Source organism: Corylus avellana, chromosome 6 (assembly GCF_965113065.1).
Source record: "Corylus avellana chromosome 6, dhCorAvel1.hap1.2, whole genome shotgun sequence".
Taxonomy (NCBI): Eukaryota; Viridiplantae; Streptophyta; class Magnoliopsida; order Fagales; family Betulaceae; genus Corylus; species Corylus avellana.
Genome location: NC_142495.1, coordinates 11,430,868 through 11,451,381, shown reverse-complemented (window position 1 = coordinate 11,451,381; position 20,514 = coordinate 11,430,868). Strand labels below are relative to the sequence as shown.

General features: G+C 37.1%; 3 protein-coding genes across 3 annotated transcripts; 1 reads left to right on the top strand and 2 right to left on the bottom strand.

The window, feature by feature from the left end:
• The first annotated feature begins 2,047 nt into the window (after positions 1–2,047).
• Positions 2,048–3,766, top strand: LOC148584871 (uncharacterized). Its single transcript, XM_088517954.1, has 3 exons — positions 2,048–2,596; positions 3,373–3,462; positions 3,545–3,766. Exons 1-3 carry the CDS (start codon positions 2,051–2,053, stop codon positions 3,605–3,607), a joined length of 699 nt encoding a protein of 232 aa, XP_088374080.1. The 5' UTR covers positions 2,048–2,050; the 3' UTR covers positions 3,608–3,766.
• Positions 3,767–5,738: 1,972 nt separating this feature from the next.
• On the bottom strand, positions 5,739–7,051 carry LOC132187871 (uncharacterized). The gene is made up of 6 exons (XM_088517545.1): positions 6,931–7,051; positions 6,562–6,800; positions 6,195–6,425; positions 6,023–6,094; positions 5,813–5,905; positions 5,739–5,744 (listed from the first exon to the last, which is right to left on the bottom strand). Exons 1-6 carry the CDS (start codon positions 7,049–7,051, stop codon positions 5,739–5,741), a joined length of 762 nt encoding a protein of 253 aa, XP_088373671.1.
• Positions 7,052–7,831: 780 nt separating this feature from the next.
• Positions 7,832–10,912, bottom strand: LOC148584870 (uncharacterized). Its single transcript, XM_088517544.1, has 8 exons — positions 10,689–10,912; positions 10,411–10,553; positions 10,144–10,305; positions 9,974–10,053; positions 9,632–9,776; positions 8,904–9,069; positions 8,695–8,809; positions 7,832–8,254 (listed from the first exon to the last, which is right to left on the bottom strand). The coding sequence occupies exons 1-8, from the start codon at positions 10,910–10,912 to the stop codon at positions 7,832–7,834; spliced, it is 1,458 nt and encodes a 485-aa protein (XP_088373670.1).
• Between the last annotated feature and the right edge of the window lie 9,602 nt (positions 10,913–20,514).

Genomic DNA, 20,514 nt, shown 5'->3' with positions numbered 1-20,514 from the left:
TACAGCCGTCTGCTGTACGTCATCCTACATTTACTAAGCAAAACGGAAGGTCGGACGTGGCGGACACTGAGGGGTTGGTATCGAAAATCTTCTCCAATGGTGTGTTATTCCCTCCCCCATCTTCCCCCAAGCTCCAAAATTGAGATGGTGGGGCCATATATATATAATATATACAGAGGGATCTTTGGGGATCACAAATTGATGATACCTAGGAAGATGGACCCCTACGCCCTCCCTGTAGACCAGTGGTTGGCACCACGGGTGGCGACCTCGGGGTTTACCCAATTCCCAATCACATGTATTCTGTGCAAAAAGTTTAAAGCTACTGACCCAGGAGGGGGACCAAATAGAGTCTACCCATGCTGTCGACATGTTGTGCTTTCCGACCCTAATAATTTGGCACGAAGACCTTTTGTAACTTTGTTGATGTCCCAGAAACAAAAAGAAAAAAGAAAAAAAAGAAAAAAAAAAGGGAGGTTTTGTTGATGGAGTGCATGTGAGAAATATCTTCACCTAATCAACCTATTGCCGATGTGGACCATTAAGTACTTGAAGCAGCATGACGTTGAGTTTTACCTAACTCTCTGCCTTTGCTTTCAGCGTTGATAAAGGAATAAATGGATAGACACTTGATACCTCAAGATGTTGGTGGGTTTGGTGGCCAAAAGGGTAAAGGCTACCGGAAATGATGGTTTATATGAAGTACCTCATTACCATGGAAATTAGAACCTGCCTACTCCACATCTTTTGCGATCCTCGACTTAACCCGAGGATGCAATTTTGACACATATACATGCAATGAATGAGCGCATATATGTGAAATCAGATTTATCATTGTTCAATTTTTGGTAGGGAAAGAATGTTCAATTTTGGCTGTTTGCGAATTCCAACCCAGGTTGGTCGGAATCGGAAAGCCGTCACAAACCCCAAAGGTGGAATTCTCTGAATTTTTGTTCGGGATCAAAAATCTAAGTTAACTCAGAATCCGGTTTACTGTTGAGCTGAGCTCGATCTATTACCTTGCAATGAGGGGCTTCATGCGGCGGAGTTGATGAGCCCCAACTCTATTGGTCTAGGCCGATCTAAGTTCTCTATGTGCACAACAACCATTAGAAGTGGTAGATGTACAACCTCTATAGCAAGGAGGGGGTTTAAGCGGCGTAGTTCGTGAATGCTAACTCTGCTGAGGGGTCGTCAAGGTTTAAGTACAATTATCGGGATGCCGACAACATCTTCGTAGAGTTCTTCAGTAGGAGTGACAACAGTAGTTGGTTTAGGAATGAGTATGATGTAAAGAAGATTGACTTAAGGTTTTTATTTTTTTATTTTATTTTATTTTAAAAGTATGTGTATATATATGAAGTATTTTTATTAGCTTATTATTATTTTTTTTTTTAAAAAAAGAATTTTAAATTCCAATCCAACCTGATAGAAATTCAAAAACCGTAACCGATTTCAAGTCAAAGCTTGTAAATATATAGTGGACCAGGTGGCTCTGTGCATTTAAATTAATATTTTAACATTTTTTCTCACATGTACGAACAAAACTTGACAAAAAACAAAAAACAAAAAAAAAAATAAAAAGAAAAAAACGATGACCACATATTATAAAATAATCAGTTACAACTTGCTTCTTCATCTGATTGCACGAAATTTCCTTGCTATGGAAAAAAAAGAGCGTTTATTTTACTACTAACCAAAGTTGGCAAATTGGCAATGACGTAGGAGCTATGAGAGAATGCGTAAGAGAACTATTATTCTCTTTACAAGATTGATTCAACAAACAAGCAAGAGATGCCAGTCTAAGTTATGTTTGGCTGATCCCATATTTCATACCACAAATACATTTGCTTCCAGCAAAAGTTGCTGTTCAAAGGGTTTTGGAATCACTCTAGAAACGAATAATACAATTCTAGCCAAAAGAAAGACATCATATTCCTCCTTCTTGTTGAAGCATTACCACTTAAACAATTAGAAATTAATTCACATTGCTGTTTAAGTTAATTAATCACCCAAAACTCCCTCATGATGACCTGCCAATGTGCCATGCATGGATGGTCCAAGCCAAAATTCTGATTATTGCTTCTGTTATCAACAACTCTGGCATGGATGTTCTTTCAAGAGATGCAGCTTCTTTCTTCTCATCTTCCTTCTCTTCATACTTCTGGCTTTATTGATTGTCATCTTCCTTTTGAAGCCTGAAAAACCCTTTTTCTCCTTCCAAACAATCAGGTTGGATTGGTACAAGATAGATGTTTATTCTGGCTCATTCCTGTTTGTTTCATCTGTTATCACACTGACCCTGAATGCACAAAACCCTAACAAGGTTGGCCTAAGGTATAGTCCTTCAAGGCTTAATGTGTATTATGAAGGTGTGCCAATAGGGGAGATTCAAGTTCCAGGCTTCTTTCAGCCTGCTCACAGCAACAATGTCAGCGTGAGAGCCAGAGTTTTGTTTCATTGTGTTAATGTCAGCCAACTTGTTGAAGGGGCTTCATTGCAAGATGGGTCAAGGAAAGACATAATTCAGATGAATATTTTAGGTGATGTTAGAGCTCAGCTGTGGGTGTTTCATATGACTCTGTTAAAAATCAAGGTTTGTATAGTAGGGCATCTCATTTTGCCAAAATATATAAAGCTTTATTAATTTTTATCATTCTGGCAATCATATTAACTCCAACAATCATTCATGTTGCCAAGCTAGATGATGTCTTAAATCATTTTTGTAAGGATGGACTTTTGAAGGAGTTGATATTCTTTTTAGGACTCCCATACAAACAAGCGTAGCAGGGATTTTATTTTAGAGAAATACTATACGAACTCCCTCTTTTATACTTCCAAGGTTTCTAACGCGATAGTTGCGGAAAGAGAGCGAGTAAATGAGACTAAAAATACATTGTAGTGGAAAGCTAGCATGATAACTGCCACATTAGAGAGTAAGCACTTTAGAATGTAAAAGAGGAAGTTCGTGTAGCATTTCTCTTTATTTTATGATTTTTCGTTAGGCATCATTTATTTATTAGAGGAAAATGCAGATACTGTTTCAAAATAGAAGAAAGTTCTTCGCCATATTAGTCGAACGAGAAATATTAGGGGTACTAAATTTTTTTACTAAAAGATGAGTACTAAGATGATTTGAAGCTTATTCATTGGAGATGATCAAAACAGTTAAAAAAAAAAGTTACGGGTACCAATGAATAAACTCCACATCATCTTAGTACCAACCTCTTAGTAAAATATTTAGTACCTCTAGCATTCTTTAGTCGAATATATGGGGTCATAAGAAGAATATGCTTTGCATAATAACATTCCTTTCTGGACCTCAAATTATTTTACCTTTCTCTTTGATATAGTTACTGCTATTTCTGGTAGGTTGCCCTAGATTGTGACATAAATATTGACTACAGAGAAATTGGTCTTGAAAATGAAGTTCATATCACAAGGGTTGTTCAAAAACACTTGGTACGTATTACTTTCCTCATATCTCTCTTTCCTTCCATTTTAGGCAGATGCATGAACTTCAACATAAACGTTTACTTTTCAGGCTTCTTTCCCAGCCAACTCAAAATTTATCTTCATCAAGTGCGCCTTGGCTTTCTACGCATAAAGATATCCCTAAGTGAGTTGAGGGGTCACTTTTGATACACAATGTAATCATGGTTCCTAAAGTTTTCAATTGTCAAATCCAACTATGGACATTACAAAAAACTTACGAATTTGTAATGACACTTTAGTAACGTGTCAATAGGGTTGACACGTTACTAAATGTTAGTAACGTGTATTTAGTAACATGTGCGGCGTGTTAATAATTTGGGTATTACTAGTAACATGTCAATTTTGACACGTTACTAAAGTTTAGTAACGTGTTAAGATTGACACGTTAGGAAAATCTTAGTAATATGTCAATTTTGGCACGTTACTAAACTTTAGTAACGTGTCAATTTTGGCACGTTACTAAACTTTAGTAACGTGCCAAAATTGACACGTTAAGAAAATCTTAGTAACGTGTCCATTTTGGCACGTTACTAAACTTTAGTAATGTGTCACTTTTGGCACGTTACTAATCCATGCAGATTTAATTTTTTTAATTTTTAAATTTCTCCGAAATTTATTTTTGCGTACACCTGATAACAATAGCTATCAATTGTTATTGTTATCAACATCAACATACATCATTTCTCAACATACATCCATATCCGAGACATCCATTTCTCAACATCAATAACTATCAACATACATCATTTCTTAAGTCGTATCCGAATTATCAATCAAGATGATGTCCACAAAACATACATATATACATCATTATACATCAACAAATAAATCCAACTATATATATATATATATATATATATATATATATATATATATATATATATATATATATAAACAAAACATAAGAAATACAATTTAAGTGATTCGTAAATACATTACGTACAAACACCCCAACAAAAAACCGAGTGAACACCATCATGATGGGTCGACTTCTTCGCACTCATTGCAAATGATTAAACAACAATCAATCAGCAAACAAACACTCGAACAATCAATCAGGAATCATCAAGTCCTAAGCGATAAGCAACGTCAAAGTATACGAAGGTCATACTCAACAGTATTCAGGTTTAGTGACATGTATAAATGTTAGATAAACAATTTCAACGTTATATCTACACTGCCAACACACACCTCAGAGGGTATATACATAGTTTCAATGATAATCCATTCAAAATGTGAAAATGATCTGAAATTACGAAGCATATATATGATCTACGTGTATCCAGCATTTCTACAATTACAACACATATTAATTAGTATTCCTAATTTTCAAGTATTTTGAGTTAAGTATATAAGCTATTTATCAATATTCGATAATAACTTCTTATTAAGTCATATGTATGCGTATGGGCTTGCTAAACCAGTGGTACATTGTCTTGATAAGCGAGACTTTTGTCTAGTCGGGGTCTGTTGTGGGTTTTCATTTTGATCACCGTCCTCAGCGTCTATCCTTATGTCATCTACACATATTACGGTGTAAATGTGTTATACGCATGCATGTGTTCAAAAAACATACGAACAAAGTTTGATTACCAAACAAAATTACTAACTGTTAAAATGATAGTCATTTTAGAAGACGATCGTATTACTTAAAGAGGAACAAAAACTAATATAGGTTTACTTGATCGGCTATCTACTGAGGACCTCACAATGTGTCGGACTGGGGACTCTACGTCGTGTGGAGCCCTAACATTAGTCACCTTCGGCTCGGAGTTGACATGTCTCGAGCCCTCAAGCACATGAACTCGGGCCTCATACGCCGCCATCTGCTCAGCAATCTGTGCAGCCATCTGTGCGGTAACCAGCTGGGTCACCTCTGCAATAATCTCAGCCCTTTGCTGGGCCAACTTTGCAGCCATATGTATCCTGTGCTACTCCCTTTCAGCTTCGAGTGCTCTTTCAATCATTTGCGAGACATTCGAGCTACCGGGGTTCTGTGAACGTGATTGGGATGGTGTATAATAAGAGTGGATGTAGCCGTGTGCAGGGAGAATATTCTTACCAAGCCCCCGAACACGACCCGCATATTTAGGCTTAGAGCCGTGCACCTGGGCGTATGCATCGTTCGATGCCCACTGAATAGTCTCAGGGGGCCTGTCTACCATGGCCGCAGGATCGTTTTCCAATAGCTCCTCCATCCTTACTCGTATGTTACATTACACCCAATCATTGTCATTTATGTGTTAATCCTAAATAAGTTTAAATATACGCAAATAAAAATGAAAGATAAAGGGTGTAAACAACATACAACTCTCACCTGGACCTTCCGATTTGGGTAGCTACCATCTTTCTTTCGGTGGGTCTTGATGTATGCCTGCGCTCGTATAGGAGCCCTGCCCACAGTAATTAGCTGCAATTAAAAACCGACAACACAAACATATGTTAGTATGTATATTAAATTAATGATGACATATATATTTATATAAATGGTAAATGACAAACATATCTCCTCATTTGATAATCTTGCCAAGCTCTTCGAGCCAGTGCAGTGTGGTGTGTTATTCAATGCTTGTATTTCTCTCATATGCTGAGCATAGTCCTACACGTATACAACATATATATGTTATTAATATGTGAGCCATCTTCATAATATTTACAATTACTGAAACTGCACAATTGAAATTAACTTAGTGACCTACTTGATAGGATGGATCGCACCACTTCTCCAACAATATATCCACGTCTGCGTTGTTGTACCCTCCAAGGAACTCGCACATCCTCCGCTTCACTGTCGCAAGAGTCTCACCGCGCTGAATACGAAGTTTCTTTTTCAAGTCATGTCTCCAACATCTCAGCTTCTCGCCCATGTCATGTAATGTGTCATTCTTGATTGCCTCAATGTCCAAGCCAGGCGGGATATAGAACCGCGTCTGCATAAGCTAAAAATTGAGAAATTATGAACCCTACATTATACTTTCAGCATCAAATAATTGTTTCACAAAATTAGTAAAATAGTTGCTATGTACATATGATTGTAAATTAAGAATATCGTAACATTTTACATACCATCAATGAGCTCCATAAATCGTCCTTTGTGTTGACGGGTACCTTCGTCCAGTCATCGGATATCCTGAGGAAAGCCTCGCTCCTAACAGTCTTGCCCATTACCTGTCTAAATTTCGACCCGCTTTGACCTATTTGCTGCCACGATCCATTATACTCCATCACGATCCTTTTCCCAAGGGGGATGTCCCACAACTTGCACAACTCATTTATGTACAACATTTCAATTTTTTCTTGTGAAGCTGCATTGATATTGAACACACACAAAAATGAGTACCAACATTAATTGGAAGTGAATGCTTACAACTACATATATAGAAGAATATGCATAAACAAATACATATATATTTCAACCTTGACTAGCATACATACATATCGTCCGAACCTCTTTGACACCCAACACTTGCCCAACAAGTCCAGTGAGTTGGTGGTCCAATGGGTCATCTACCTCATCCTCCATGTCGTCATCAGCCTGCTTATCACTATCATTCATGTGTGGGTTGTTGTGTGGCGACCGATCAAAATAGCTGTGCGGCAACACACCCAGCTGGGTCAATGACGGCGGCGGGGATGGCAAACGCGGGGATTTGCCCGAGTTGCGAGGACTAGGCTCATATCAATATCTGAATTGGGTAAGGCCTATCGAACGGGATGGGTCAAGCATAGCCGGGTCTATTTGACTCAAGGAGCTGGGAATATCTTCAATGTTGAAGACATAATTATGTGTTGTAGAGGTCTGCCCTTCCACATGCTCTAGAAGTATCGGTCGATACCCTAACTGTTGCCTCAGGAGCATAGCAACGTCCTGTGCCTCACTATCATCAGGGTCGTACAGTCTCGACCCATGTCCACTTGTAGTCTATCGTGTAGAAGACTATGTCCTCCATCCTCTTGTCGTCCTCCCTCGAGTACTCATATTACCCTGCGAAATAAAGCACGTTACAAATTAGTTATCTGTACAATGTAGCAAATATGCAATCAATGTTTAAATATATGCCATCAAACCAATGAATGACAATCAAAGTATAAATAGATAACAAAGCTTTACATGTACACAATATTCAAATATAATATGATCACACGTTTCGATTGGTGCTAAATCTGGTCAAATGTATTTGACGTCATCATGCGGATCATTTGGATTTCTGTTTAATAGTTGTGGCTCACTCTCGTGGTAGTTGACATGATCATCATGAGGCCTTTGACCCTAACCAATGTCGTATACGTTTCTAGGTTTAGTTCTTACCGCGCAAGCCCAATCTGGGTTCCTTTCTTATTCAACGTAAAAAACTTGTTCCACTTGGGAAGTCAGCACATACGACTCATCAGTAATCAACTGTCCCCTATGGACAAGGTTTTTGAAGTTCACAAATGTTAAGCCATACTCATCCACCTTGTATCTCCTGTCCAATGTGTTGTCTGCCCAATCACACTTTAACAGAACATACTTCGTCCTGTCGTAATACTCTATCTCAAGTATTTGGGTTAGCTTCCTGAAGTATATTTCGCCATCAACAGTCGGCACACACACGCCACTGTTCTGCGATTTCTTTCCCACATCATGTGCAAAAGTGCAAAACAACTTGCCGTTGACAACATAGCCATTATATTGGACTGTTGAGATCATCGGCCTTCTACAATGCATTACTAGTTTGTGCCCCATTTCATTCCCGTGTCGATTGTCTAAACAATCGACCTGTGAGTATAATACAATGAAAGATGCATTATTAGTGTGGTGAGGGAATAGAAGTAAGAAGCAAATGCTTTGAAGTTAGTAGGTACACATGACATTAATCTTACGTAGTCACGGTACCAGTGGCAAAATTGCTCAACATGTTAGGTTTCCAACTGATCGTCCATTAGTCGCCCCCTAGTTCTTGGTTCCCTAAGCGTATCCATGTGCATCCTACAATTTCAAATTAAATCAAGAAATTATAATCCACAACTAAGGGTGTAAGAAAAATGAACATGATATGCTATTAACCTGACTCACATACATAATTGGAGAAACTCGTCCGACTTAAACATAATATAACAGTGGATCTGAGTCAATGTGCGTTTGTCGAGGTCGACTCGTGTCCTTGCCCCTTTAAACCCATCCGGGTTTATTTGCAGCCTATTGTGAAATGTCGGTACCTTATCTAAATAATGAGGGAAAAACGTCACCAACTCTATTGCAGTGTAGCCCTCCGCAATGCAGCCCTCTAGAGCAGCTTTATTGCGCACATTAGATTTGAAACCCCCAAGGCTCCTACATATCAAATCTGTCAATCATTGCATTTAGTCATTGTTTTTAAATAAATGAAGGGCAAAAAAATGTAAGTTTTATGTCAAATTCACTTTACCTCTCTCCCGAATATATCCACCTATATTGTACAAGTTCACTGAGGCGGCATTCACGGACAAGATGCACGACAAGATAAACCATGCACGTGAAAAACTCGAGTGGGAATACCTGTTCCATCTTGCACAAAGTGATACAGACATCACCCTCAACATGGTTCATATCCTCTGCATTCAATGCAGTCGAACAAATGCCTCTAAAGATTGCAGACATCTTAACAAGAGGTCTAACCACTTTATCTTGCAGTGACGCGCAATGCAATAGGGAGAAGCTGTTGCATCAGTACGTGACTGTCATGGCTCTTCATACTTGAAATCGACCGGTTGTCAAGTCGTATAGACTTGGAAATGTTCGAGGCATATCCGTCAGGCACCCTTACATTTCGAAAAACTTTTAGGAAACTAGTTTTATCTTCATTAGACATTGTGTGACAAGTTGGGGGCATATAGATTATTCCATCTTTTGTGAACGGATGAAGTGTAGGTCTCAAACCCATTTCTTGCAAGTCTTTACGTGCTTCGAGGTTGTCTTTCATTTTTCCTTTGATGCCCAGTAATGTACCTATTATGTTGTCGATCATATTTTTCTCTATGTGCATAACATCAAGATTGTGCCGTACTAAATTATCTTTCCAGTATGGCAACCTTAAGAAAATACTTTTCTTCTTCCACACTACATTATCATTAGGAGTCCTCTTCCTCTTTGATTTATCAGTGGGCTTTGACTTACCGGCACTTTCATCCCCAAATACCATCAATTCTAACTGTTTCAGGATATCATCTACACCTGGCATATCGGGGGTACATTCTAGTTCTTGGTTACTATCAAATGTTCTTTTGTTCCGCCTCCACAAATGACCTTGGGCAAGTATAGCCTATGGCCCATTAAGTAAAATTTATTCCTGTGTTTTAACCGTCTAGACTTTGTTGCATGCATACAGCAAGGGCATGCCTTTCCACCCCCAGTAGGCCACCCGGACAAGTCTCCGTATACGGGGAAGTCATTAATTGTCCACATCAACTGTGCTCTGAGCATAAAATTCTTTTTCAGGTAGACATCAAATGTTCTCACCCCTACATTCAATGGTTCCTGTAATTCATCAATTAAAGGTTGTAGGTAAACATCTATATCCATTCTAGGAGAACTTGAACCTGGAATAATCAAGGATAATATAAAAGAAGTTTATTTCATTCACATCCAAGGAGGCAGGTTGTATGGTACTAGCATTATAGGCTAAGTACTGTGGGATGTGCTCATGTTCCCAGAAGGATTTAACCCATCTGAGGTGAGGCCAAGCCTTACATTCCTGTTGTCCATTGAAAAACCTGGATATAAATTATCAAACGACTTCCATGCTTCACCGTCGGCTGGATGCCTCAATACACCATCTTTTGTGCGGCCGTCTGCATGTCATCTCATATAGGGCGCGATATACTGCGACATAAACAGCCTCTATAGCTGTGGTATGATTGGAAACCACCGCAACACCTTCACCGGACGTCGCTTACTCGACGTTATGGGGTGGCCATCCTCGTCTAAATGGATTTCATCCTTCCATTTAGATTCTCCACATTTAACACATAAATCTAAGTGCTTATTGCCTTTCCAAAACAACATACAGTTATTACGACAAGCCGATATCTTCTCATACCTGAGTCACATGTCCCCTAAAAACCTTTTGGCCTCATATGTATTAACTAGCAAAGCCCCATCATCTATAGGTAGCAACTGATTGATGAACTCTGGGAAAGCCGAAAATATCGTATTACTAACTCAACCCACACACTTCAAGTTATACAAATGTACAGTAGCACTCAGTTTGCTGTGTTTGGTCATCTCATGAAGCAGCTTGTCTGCCTTTTTAAGTAAGTATTCGTACTTTCGTACATCACATTCATCGGCTTCATCATGCACAATGTGTTCTTCCTCACCCTGCACCTCAACCTTACGCTCACAATTGTCTTCCCAGACTTTGTGCATGCCAAATAAATCACGCAATAGGTTGTACATATTTCCACCTTGTTCTGCGCTTTCACCTGCATCTGCGGTCAGACGGTTCAAATGAATGCCTTCACCTAGAGCTCGTACAGGCCTCTCGTCGTGATAAATTCATTGTTCGTATTGTGGCCACATTCCTTTCCCCTCTGTCAAGTGCTCATATACCAACCCTGGCGAGTGTTTTCTATTCGTCCAACACGTCTTACAAGGGCACACAATAAGTCCATCTGGAGTTCTATAATTCCAAACTGTGAAGCTTACAAATGATCTACACCCGTCTCTGTATTTCTTTGTACCCCTAGACTTCGTCATCCAACTCTTGTCCATAGCATTACTACGTACATTAATTAAGTCAAGGTTAGTTTTGGAATAACCATATCAAAATTATTGGCCACTAATTAATTTAACTACATTTGTTATGGGGACCCTAAACAAAAGTAATAAATTAAAAATAAAAAAATGAATAGACGTGGAAGGAAATACACTAGCCTCAACCATTCAAGTAACTTTTATTGAAAGCAATTGAAGGTATAGCCTATAGGTCTACATCCACCACGGGTCGGTGGAAGAGAGGAAAAAAAATTAATGGATCACATGCATGTTATGAAAATTAGATTTGACCCATTAGTGTGTTTTGTTTTGTTTTTAATAAAAATTACACAAATTAATATAATGTTAATAACCTAAGCAAAATTATTGGTAACCAATCAATTTAACTACATTTGTTATAGGGACTCTAAACAAAATAAATCTAGGCTAGTTTGTTTGTTTGTTTGTTTGCTTTTTTTTTTTTTTTTTTAATTTAATTTAATTTTTTTATTATTAAAAATTACACAAATTAATCTATTATTAATAAGCTAAGCAAAGTTATTGGCCACTAATTAATTTACATACATTTGTTATGGGGACCCTAAACAAAATTAATCTAAGTAATTATTTCTTTTCTTTTTAACATTTACACAATATTAGACTTCTAGTTTGTCTTTCGTTTTTAAAATCAATTAATCATATTCACAATAATCATATATACCCTCTACAAAACTTAAGCAAAATCTCTTTTAATCATTCACCATAAAAATTTATCTCACAATTAATATAAAAACACAACATTAAAGCCTCCAATCGGTAGTCACCCAAAATCCAAACACCATACATGGATTTTCAATCAACCCTCTAAAAAAAATGTAAATCATCTCAAAGCTCAAACCAGAATTTGTCAAAAACACAACTACAAACAGAAATTTCTCAACATCAAAATCATCTGTAATGAAATACCCACAACCATATGACAATAAATTGTAAACATATAAAAAAATTGAAAAAAACGTAATTACAATTTTTACAATATATATAAATAATTATATATATATATATATATATATATATATATATATATATATATATATATATATCCCTCCCGGTGGCGGTCTCTGTCACTCTGGCGGCGTCGACCCGGGCTCATTCTCTGACACACTCTCTCTCTCCAACAACGTACTGCAGGTATATATATATATATTTATAAATATATATATATATACCTGCAGTACGTTGTTGGAGAGAGAGAGTGTGTCAGAGAATGAGCCCGGGTCGACGCCGCCAGAGTGACAGAGACCGCCACCGGGAGGGAGATAAGGCCGGCCGGAGTAGAAGAGAGAAAAACGAGAAAGGGAGAAAGGACTGGGCGTACGTGCATGCGGGATGAGCTAGAAGAAAGATTTTGTGCCGGAGAGTGAGGAACGCCGAAGAGTGAGGTGTTGCTGGCCAGACTAGAAGAGAGAAAACGGAGAGAGGGAGAGTGGCAAGCGGGTGGAGAAGAAAAAGAAGGAAGGGGAAAAAGAAGAAGGAAACACGCGTGATCCCGATGCGTTTTAGTAACGTGTCCAAACGTGGCACGTTACTAATTAGTAACGTGCCACACGCGGCACGTTACCAATTAGTAACGTGCCACATGTTTACCAATTTTTGTAAATTGAATTTTTACTATATATATATATAGTTTTCTCTTTTTGGACAAGGATTTTTTTTTTTAAAACAAAATTGGGTCGGAAAAACTTCTTCCAACTAGATATATAAAATTGTCATATACTTGTGAGAAACATGCCCTCTTTTAATAGCACGTGAGAATCACATTTTTTTTCAAATAAAATTTTCTCCACATATATATATGCCTCTTACAAACTAATTGGTTTTTTTATTTTTTATTTTTTTATTTTTTTTATTTTTTATTTTTAAATATATACTTATGATTAGGAAAACACAATGTTATTTTTTAATAAAATTGGGAGTAAGTCGATCGATCGCTAGCTAGTTCAGAATTGTTATATTAATTTGAATAGTTTAACTATCAATACAATATGATAAATATATCAACTGGTTTACCATTAATTAAAAAATTTATAACGCTAATCATCATTTCATCAGAGATATATATGATTCAAGCCACAACGTCGTGCATTGTATATATATATCTGATAGCCATTATATGAATTGGTATGATTTATAGGATTAAATCATATTAAACTAATATATTTTTTATTAGATTATATATATGTACGTTTTTCCTTCGATAATGTTAAATATTGTTTTTTGTAAGGTCAAAGTAATTACCAGTATGTCCAGTGTAGCAATGTGTGATGAAATTTGCTATACTGGCTGCCATATTTATAGTAGTCTTACGTTGTAGTATAGTAGTCACATATAAATTCGACAGATATGCGAGATGCTCATACAAGCCTAAGCAGATCCTCTCACGGTGGAAGGATTTGATTTGTGAGTTACGTACGTACTTAATTATTTAATTAAAAATGAATAAAACTCAGTTCCAAGAAATTATAACTTCCACCAAGATATTCAATGAGGAAGCGGAAGCCCTTTTCAAATTAAGAAGCTATTCAATAACAAATGGAAAGCATTATATACTTCAGTAACATGAATAATTTATACTTGAGCAACAATTAGAACTCTTCCTACTTTAGTATATATTATTATGAAATATAACAAAATTATTATGAAAACTAAATAAATCATTTTAGTATATATAGTATAAATAGTATTAATGGAATTACTATGAAAATAAGGACAAAAAATTAGTAACGTGTCAAACTGGCACGTTACAAATTGGTAACGTGTCTAACTGACATGTTACCAAGTTTGTAGCGTGACAGTTAGACACGTTACCAATTAGTAACGTGTCCAAATTGGTAACGTGGCAGTTTGGCACGTTACCAATTGGTAATGTGTTACATTTAACACGTTACTAAAATATTTAGTAACGTGTCACAAATTGACATGTTACTAAATGTTAACGTGTCAAAAAGTAATGAACAATGGACACGTTACAAATTGGTAAGTTTTTTGTAGTGGGATACAACTTTCCTCCTCTTCTTATGCTTTCCATATCAATTCTTTTCTTATTTTATTTTAGTTTTTTAAATTTATTCTTAAGCAACATAAATTTCATTAAAACAAGCAATAAACGGTATACAAATTAAGAAGAGGAACGAAGGAATAGACTCCCCTCCATTTTATTTGAAATTGAGAGGCAATTAAGTAAAAAAGTATTAAATTGTTCCTCTCCATTTCATTGAAGCCCCAACAATGATCTTAGTAAAGTCAATACACTGCTAAATATATTATACTAAAAAGGAAAATGGGCCAACGAATTGTCTTGGTTCAATAGCTCTTTGACCCGCAGCAGGCTAATAAAAAGGCTACCGAAAATGCAATTTTTGAAGTAGTTCAAAAGTTGGATTGCTTGGAATTATACCTACAAGGTTTAGGATCCTCTTCATTTTAAATGAAATGGAGAGTATCAATTTAGTATAAAAGGAAGGATAATATTGTCTTATCATTAAATTTGAATGACCAAATTTACAATAGTACCTTTCTTTTTACACTAAATGGATACTCTCCATTTCATTTGAAATGGAGAGGATCCTAATCCCACCTACAAAGGCTGCAAAGGAATTTGGAAACCACAACAATGAAGAGCGCATTGAAATAAGGCAATAAGTTGGACTAGAGCCACCGGAGTAGGCTACCTTTACCCACAATGATACTCGCCAAAGAAGGTGGTGCCCAGGCTTAGACATTGTGATGCCATGGGTATTTCAAAACCCAAAATGCATTTTTTTTGAAGCAATAATCACTTTTATAATGCAAGAATTTCCTAAAGAATTATTTTAATAATAATAATAAAAAAACTTTTTTTATTTGAAAAGCAACACAAAATGCCGAACTGTTAGTTTCTGGCCAAATGTTTGATCCTGGACCACCAAAATTCCATCTTAACCCTAGCAAGAACATTCGAGCCTGGACGACATGAATGTTCTACCTGCAACCCTAGAACCATTTGGTAATAGTACGCCGAAAGTTAGGTTGTGGTGAGCGTTCTACCTGAACTCACACCAAACGTTCGATCTTAACCCTAGTATGAACGTTTAGCTGGAACGTTTGAGAGTGGACCACACGTACGTTCGATGCTAGACTGAAAAGCAATTTTAACCTATTACCCACCTTTTCAGCATTTTGCACACTCCTCCCATTATAAATACCACCCTCTTCCGCCCTTCAGCCATCATCCCTCACCCCCACACCCTGTCAACCTTAAAACTAGAGAGAGAGAAATTGTAGAGAAAGGAGGAGATTTTGAGGTCTTTTTACCATCTCCAAGAAAACCTTTGATACACCCAGCTTGATTTCATGTTGTTCATAAGTTTAAAAAAATGCCATGATGAGTGTATTCCATTATTGCCCTTAAAAAGAAAAAGTTATTTTTTTTTCCCCAAACATTTTAAAACGCCTCTTGTTTTCTTATGATTATCATGTTGTTATGATTATTATGTCTTTATGTACCTATTAGAAGCCTATGATGAGATTCACTACATGTTGATTAAGAAATAGGAACATTTCATGCATTCTGACCAAATGTTTGCTACACCCTAACCGAATGTTTGACTTTGAGTCTGAACGTTTGACCGTGAGCCCGAACATTTGGACAGTGTACTAAATGGGTAATTAGGATTTTGTGTGACATTCTATCTAGTTTGCCTCTCAGTTAGGACTCTACGTGTTTACAATAGATTCTCTACTACTGTATGTACTGCTAGAGTATGTTTCAAAATAGCAGGAATCCAAGATGTCTTAGGATTTGAGCAAGTGGATGATGTAAGTATATGCTTATGATTGCTTTCCATAAAAACGTGTGACATGTCAGCTGACTAATCATGTGTATGTTATGAGCATGTTTACTATTTATGAAATTCGGTAAATGCTTAGCTAAATGGTTAGTGAGATGCATCGTATTACATGGTACACAGGTATGAGCGGTATAATGCCCATGGGCTTACTATATGGGCTTGTTTCTATGGCCAAAATGTGTGTGTTTATAAGAGCCTTGGATCCAATGGTTGTTCGAGACCGGCAAAGCCATGTTTGATTGGTAGGTCACTACAAGATGTACATCATTAGTAGCGTGGGTCACTCGAGGTCGGAATTGGTTGGGCTACTAGTGTTATGGAAGGTAGCGTGTAATATCCAGGGAACCAATATTGTATTACAGGTCCCTCAAAACAGTTCTAACCCTACTGAGAAGGGGTAATATCCCGGTTAGACCATATAAGATAGATATGACCTAAACACTGCATTAGCTTTCCCTAGCTACATTAAAATATATTGGTAATTGTCACTGAGATTACATCCGCACTTCTCAAAACAAAACTACATTTTCATGATGTAATGATAGAGGCAATACCTAACATAATTGTGAAAACACACATTTATTTCAGTACTTATAATATAAGCTCATTTCATACTCAACTGTGAGATTTACTTAGTAAGTATTTGACTTGCGCAGTATATTGCAATTTAGCAGGTTGGCGACTTTTAGTGTAAGCTAGTTTGCTAGGATGAAAATGCCAGACGAATATTTAGTAGTACTAGGTTTGCCTGATAATTTTTATTAGGAGCTTCGAGCTTATGATTGATGGTAGTATTTGTGCACCCTATGGTTTTTGAAATTATCAGATCTTATATTTTACTTTTTGCTTATAAATTACTTTGAATTGTTCTTAGGCGATCCCCTCAGTTAATACGAGTTAATTGCATTGAACAAATTGTCAATAACCCTACCAAGATGGTTCAGTCCATTTTTGGGGGTGTTATAGACATCTACTCGTGGGCTTCATAAAACCTCTAAGAAAACTTTTGATAAAGGTAATTTCTAGGCGAACTCCAACTTTAAAAAGTTGGTTGGAAGTGTGGCGTCCCACATTTTCTCAGCGGGAAAGGGGATGTGCTTATATAGGACCATATTCTTTTTAAATGGTATAAGGCCTTTTAGGGTAAACCCAATAATAAAATAGTGCAGTTGAAGCCCAAAGCGGACAATATCATACCACTTGGAGTAGGTTGTTACTGTTGGGTATGACTTGTCACCCATCAATTATTCTTGCTATCTCATGGTTGAAGAATTGAACATCTTAATTGCACATGGGTAGTTGAGAGGCTCATGGTTTAGAGTTGGGTATCTTAATTGCACATGGGTAGTTGAGAGGCTCATGGTTGAGAGTTGGGCATCTTAATTACGCATGGGTAGTTGAGGGGCTCATGGGCATTTAAGAAGGGTTGGTGGAGCTTGCCTATATAAAGGAATGAGAGCTGATTTGTGGATCATCCCATTCTAAGAGAGCTAGAGAATAGTGAGAGAAAGAATATCCAAAGCTCAAGTGAGCCATTGGAGAGAGTGAGAGGATTCTCTTTGTAGAAACACTATCAAGTGTTGTTTTGGGTGTGCTTGGGTTTTTGGGTGTGAGCCACTGTTTGTATCTCCCTTGTTTTTCCATAATAAAAGATCTTGATCTGTCTTCTCTAGTGGACATAGGCCAAGTCAAGGCCGAACCACTTAAATCCTTGTGTCTATTTTGGTAGTTTTGTTTCTTGTTTCTTACTTCTCAATTTATTTTGGTGCCTTTGTTTCAATAGTAACATATGGTATTAAAGCTACCTTAGCTTGAGATGGAGGGTGTGCACAAGCCCATGATGGTCGCTAGTGAGGATGTTGGGTCCCAAGATGGGGTAATTATAGCATCCCACATTGCCTTGGTGTAGGAAATGGGATGTGCTTATATTAGAGCATGCTCATTCTAAATGGTGTGAGGCATTTTGGGGTAAACCCAGTAACAAAACCATCGGGGTTAAGGCCCAGAGCGGATAATACACTACAAAAAAATGAGGGTTTAGTGATGTGTACATAGTACACGTAATTTTAAAATGTCACTATTCACAGTCACTAATTGGTGACGTGTGAGAGAGTAACATGTGACAAAATAAAAAATAATACAAAAAATGAAAAAAAAAAAATTAAAATAAACAATTTAATGATGTGTTAATGTTCACATGTCACTAATTGGTGACGTGTGAACTTTAATACATCACCTTATCAAAGAGTAAAAATGTATATATTCTTTCGGAAAAAAAAAATGCAAATTTAATGACGTGTTTGTCTAACACGTCACCAATTGGGTGAAGTATTAATATGACACGTCACCATATGGTGACGTGTTACTGTGACAAGAACCATGTCACAGTAAGTTTTAACACGTCCTCCATTGGTAGAGGCGACATGTTAAAACTTACACGTCACCATTGGGTTTTTGCATTAGGAAGGAGCGCGCACAGATCTCCTTCTTTCTCTTATTCTTTCCTTCTTTCTCTTGCATGCACAAAGCCCTCTTTGGAATTTCCTCTCCTTTTCTTCTCTTTTTTTCTCTCTCCATTAGTCTCTCCCCACCATTTCCAGCGACCCTAGCTCCGGCCGTAACTCTCTATCAGTCTCCCAGTCCCTCTCTGTCACTCTCTCTCCCTCTCCGGCGGTCTCTTTCCCCCTCCAGCAGTCTTGCTACAGTTGCGACCGTGATGGCGTCGACGCAAAACATTGACCAGTATGATCCCGTGGACTTCTAACACGAGTTAGGGAAATGGTGTACTCCCGACGAGAAAGTATGTCACAAGTTTTATTAAATTTGTGTAGTTTTATTAATTGCAATCGTATTAAAGATCACATATTAATAATGTAAATTGTGTAGAAAAAGCAGAGCGTATGAGAGCTATATGATCGAAGAATACCATGCCACACTCAACCGGTTGGAATGGTTTCGCCAAGGCGGCGCATGAGACGGAATGACACCCTATATATATATATATATATATATATATATATAAACATTTGTTTATGTTGTTTGTTTTTGTAGGAGATAAGTGAGGGCACGACTCCTATGCGAGCGTAGAGTTACACCAAGACCAACACAACGAAAGACGGTGCCTATGCAAATCAAGATACTTAGGAGAGAGTTGTATGCTACTTACACTGTATCTTGATTATTATTTGTGTATTAACTTACTTAAGATTAACACTGTGATATATTACAACTTTTTATGTATACTACAAGAGAGAATGTGGGAGCTTGATGTACAAATTTAATTGTACTCGCAAGCGCACGAGTTGTGTGCAATATAGCGTGTGTGCAAGTGCGAGGTCGATCCATAGGGAATTGTGTTTGTGAAATTTAATTTATATCTGAATCAATTATATCTTAACCTAGTTCCTAATGATTTTGATTTTGAAAATAAACAAACATAAACTAAATAAAAGAAAAATAATCAAAAGATAAACAATTAAGGTTTTAGAATTCACCTCACCAAATCAAAGCATACATTCTCATGTTTTCATTCATGCATCCGACAAACAATTAAACCCTATATATGTTCTATTGTTTTTTATAAACCAATTGAATCATTCGATGAATTCATCTCTATTACAAATCACAACGAATATCCAATTGAGATCAAATCATCCACTGTATCCGTAAATCACAATGGATATAAGTCTCAATCAAATCATTCGATGTATCCGTTGGATGAAACACAACAAATATCCAACATTTTCACGATTTATAAACAACAATCAATCACAATTTTGTCACACAATTGAATTGAAACGAACATACATTACATTAAACAACGGATTTGTACGAACAAAACATAAAAATTTAAAACTAATCAATGGCGAGGCTTCATCTTCAACCTTAGTTGAAGATTTAGCCTCTCATGACAAAAAAAAATCATAAAGAAACTAAATTACTTCATTAAAATTAAAAACTTACAAAAGAAATCGTGTTCCAAGCTACAAAAACCCAGAAAACACGAAAACGACCAAGAACAGCACCCCCAGCGCATCTCCGTACGTTTATAATGAAAAAGAATGATATTTATAAGCTAATTTTAGGGTTTTAGCACTGCCAGGTCAGCCGAGTGCACTCGATCGCACTCTTGCAACATGTATTTTGCTGCGCAGGGCGCGAATGCGCTCGATTGCACTAAACATGCGCTCGAGCACGCTTCCTGTCAGACTTCGCCTACTCTTGTGAAACATGACTTTGTAGATATTTGAGTTAGCTTTCCAATGACACCAAGATCACCTCAATCCGAGCTCTACAACTCTAGATATGATATTTTTAGTGGGACTCGTCGAGTGCGAATCATCGCTCGATCCCAATTTGCTGTTAATGCTTCATAAAGTGTCTTAAGCCCTAGAATTAATGGAATGAGTTGCAAAT

Coding starts and splice junctions, on each gene's coding strand:
- LOC148584871 (XM_088517954.1), top strand. CDS start 2,051: ATGGATGGTCCAAGCCAAAATTCTGATTATTGCTTCTGTTATCAACAA. Junction 2,597..3,372: donor TGACTCTGTTAAAAATCAAG/GTTTGTATAGTA, acceptor TATTTCTGGTAG/GTTGCCCTAGATTGTGACAT. Junction 3,463..3,544: donor GGGTTGTTCAAAAACACTTG/GTACGTATTACT, acceptor TTTACTTTTCAG/GCTTCTTTCCCAGCCAACTC.
- LOC132187871 (XM_088517545.1), bottom strand. CDS start 7,051: ATGAATGATAGTGATAAGCAGGCTGATGACGACATGGAGGATGAGGTA. Junction 6,801..6,930: donor CAAAGAGGTTCGGACGATAT/GTATGTATGCTA, acceptor ATATCAATGCAG/CTTCACAAGAAAAAATTGAA. Junction 6,426..6,561: donor ATTTATGGAGCTCATTGATG/GTATGTAAAATG, acceptor TAGCTTATGCAG/ACGCGGTTCTATATCCCGCC.
- LOC148584870 (XM_088517544.1), bottom strand. CDS start 10,912: ATGTACAACCTATTGCGTGATTTATTTGGCATGCACAAAGTCTGGGAA. Junction 10,554..10,688: donor GTACATTTGTATAACTTGAA/GTGTGTGGGTTG, acceptor CATGTGACTCAG/GTATGAGAAGATATCGGCTT. Junction 8,255..8,694: donor TCCCTCATTATTTAGATAAG/GTACCGACATTT, acceptor TTATACTCACAG/GTCGATTGTTTAGACAATCG.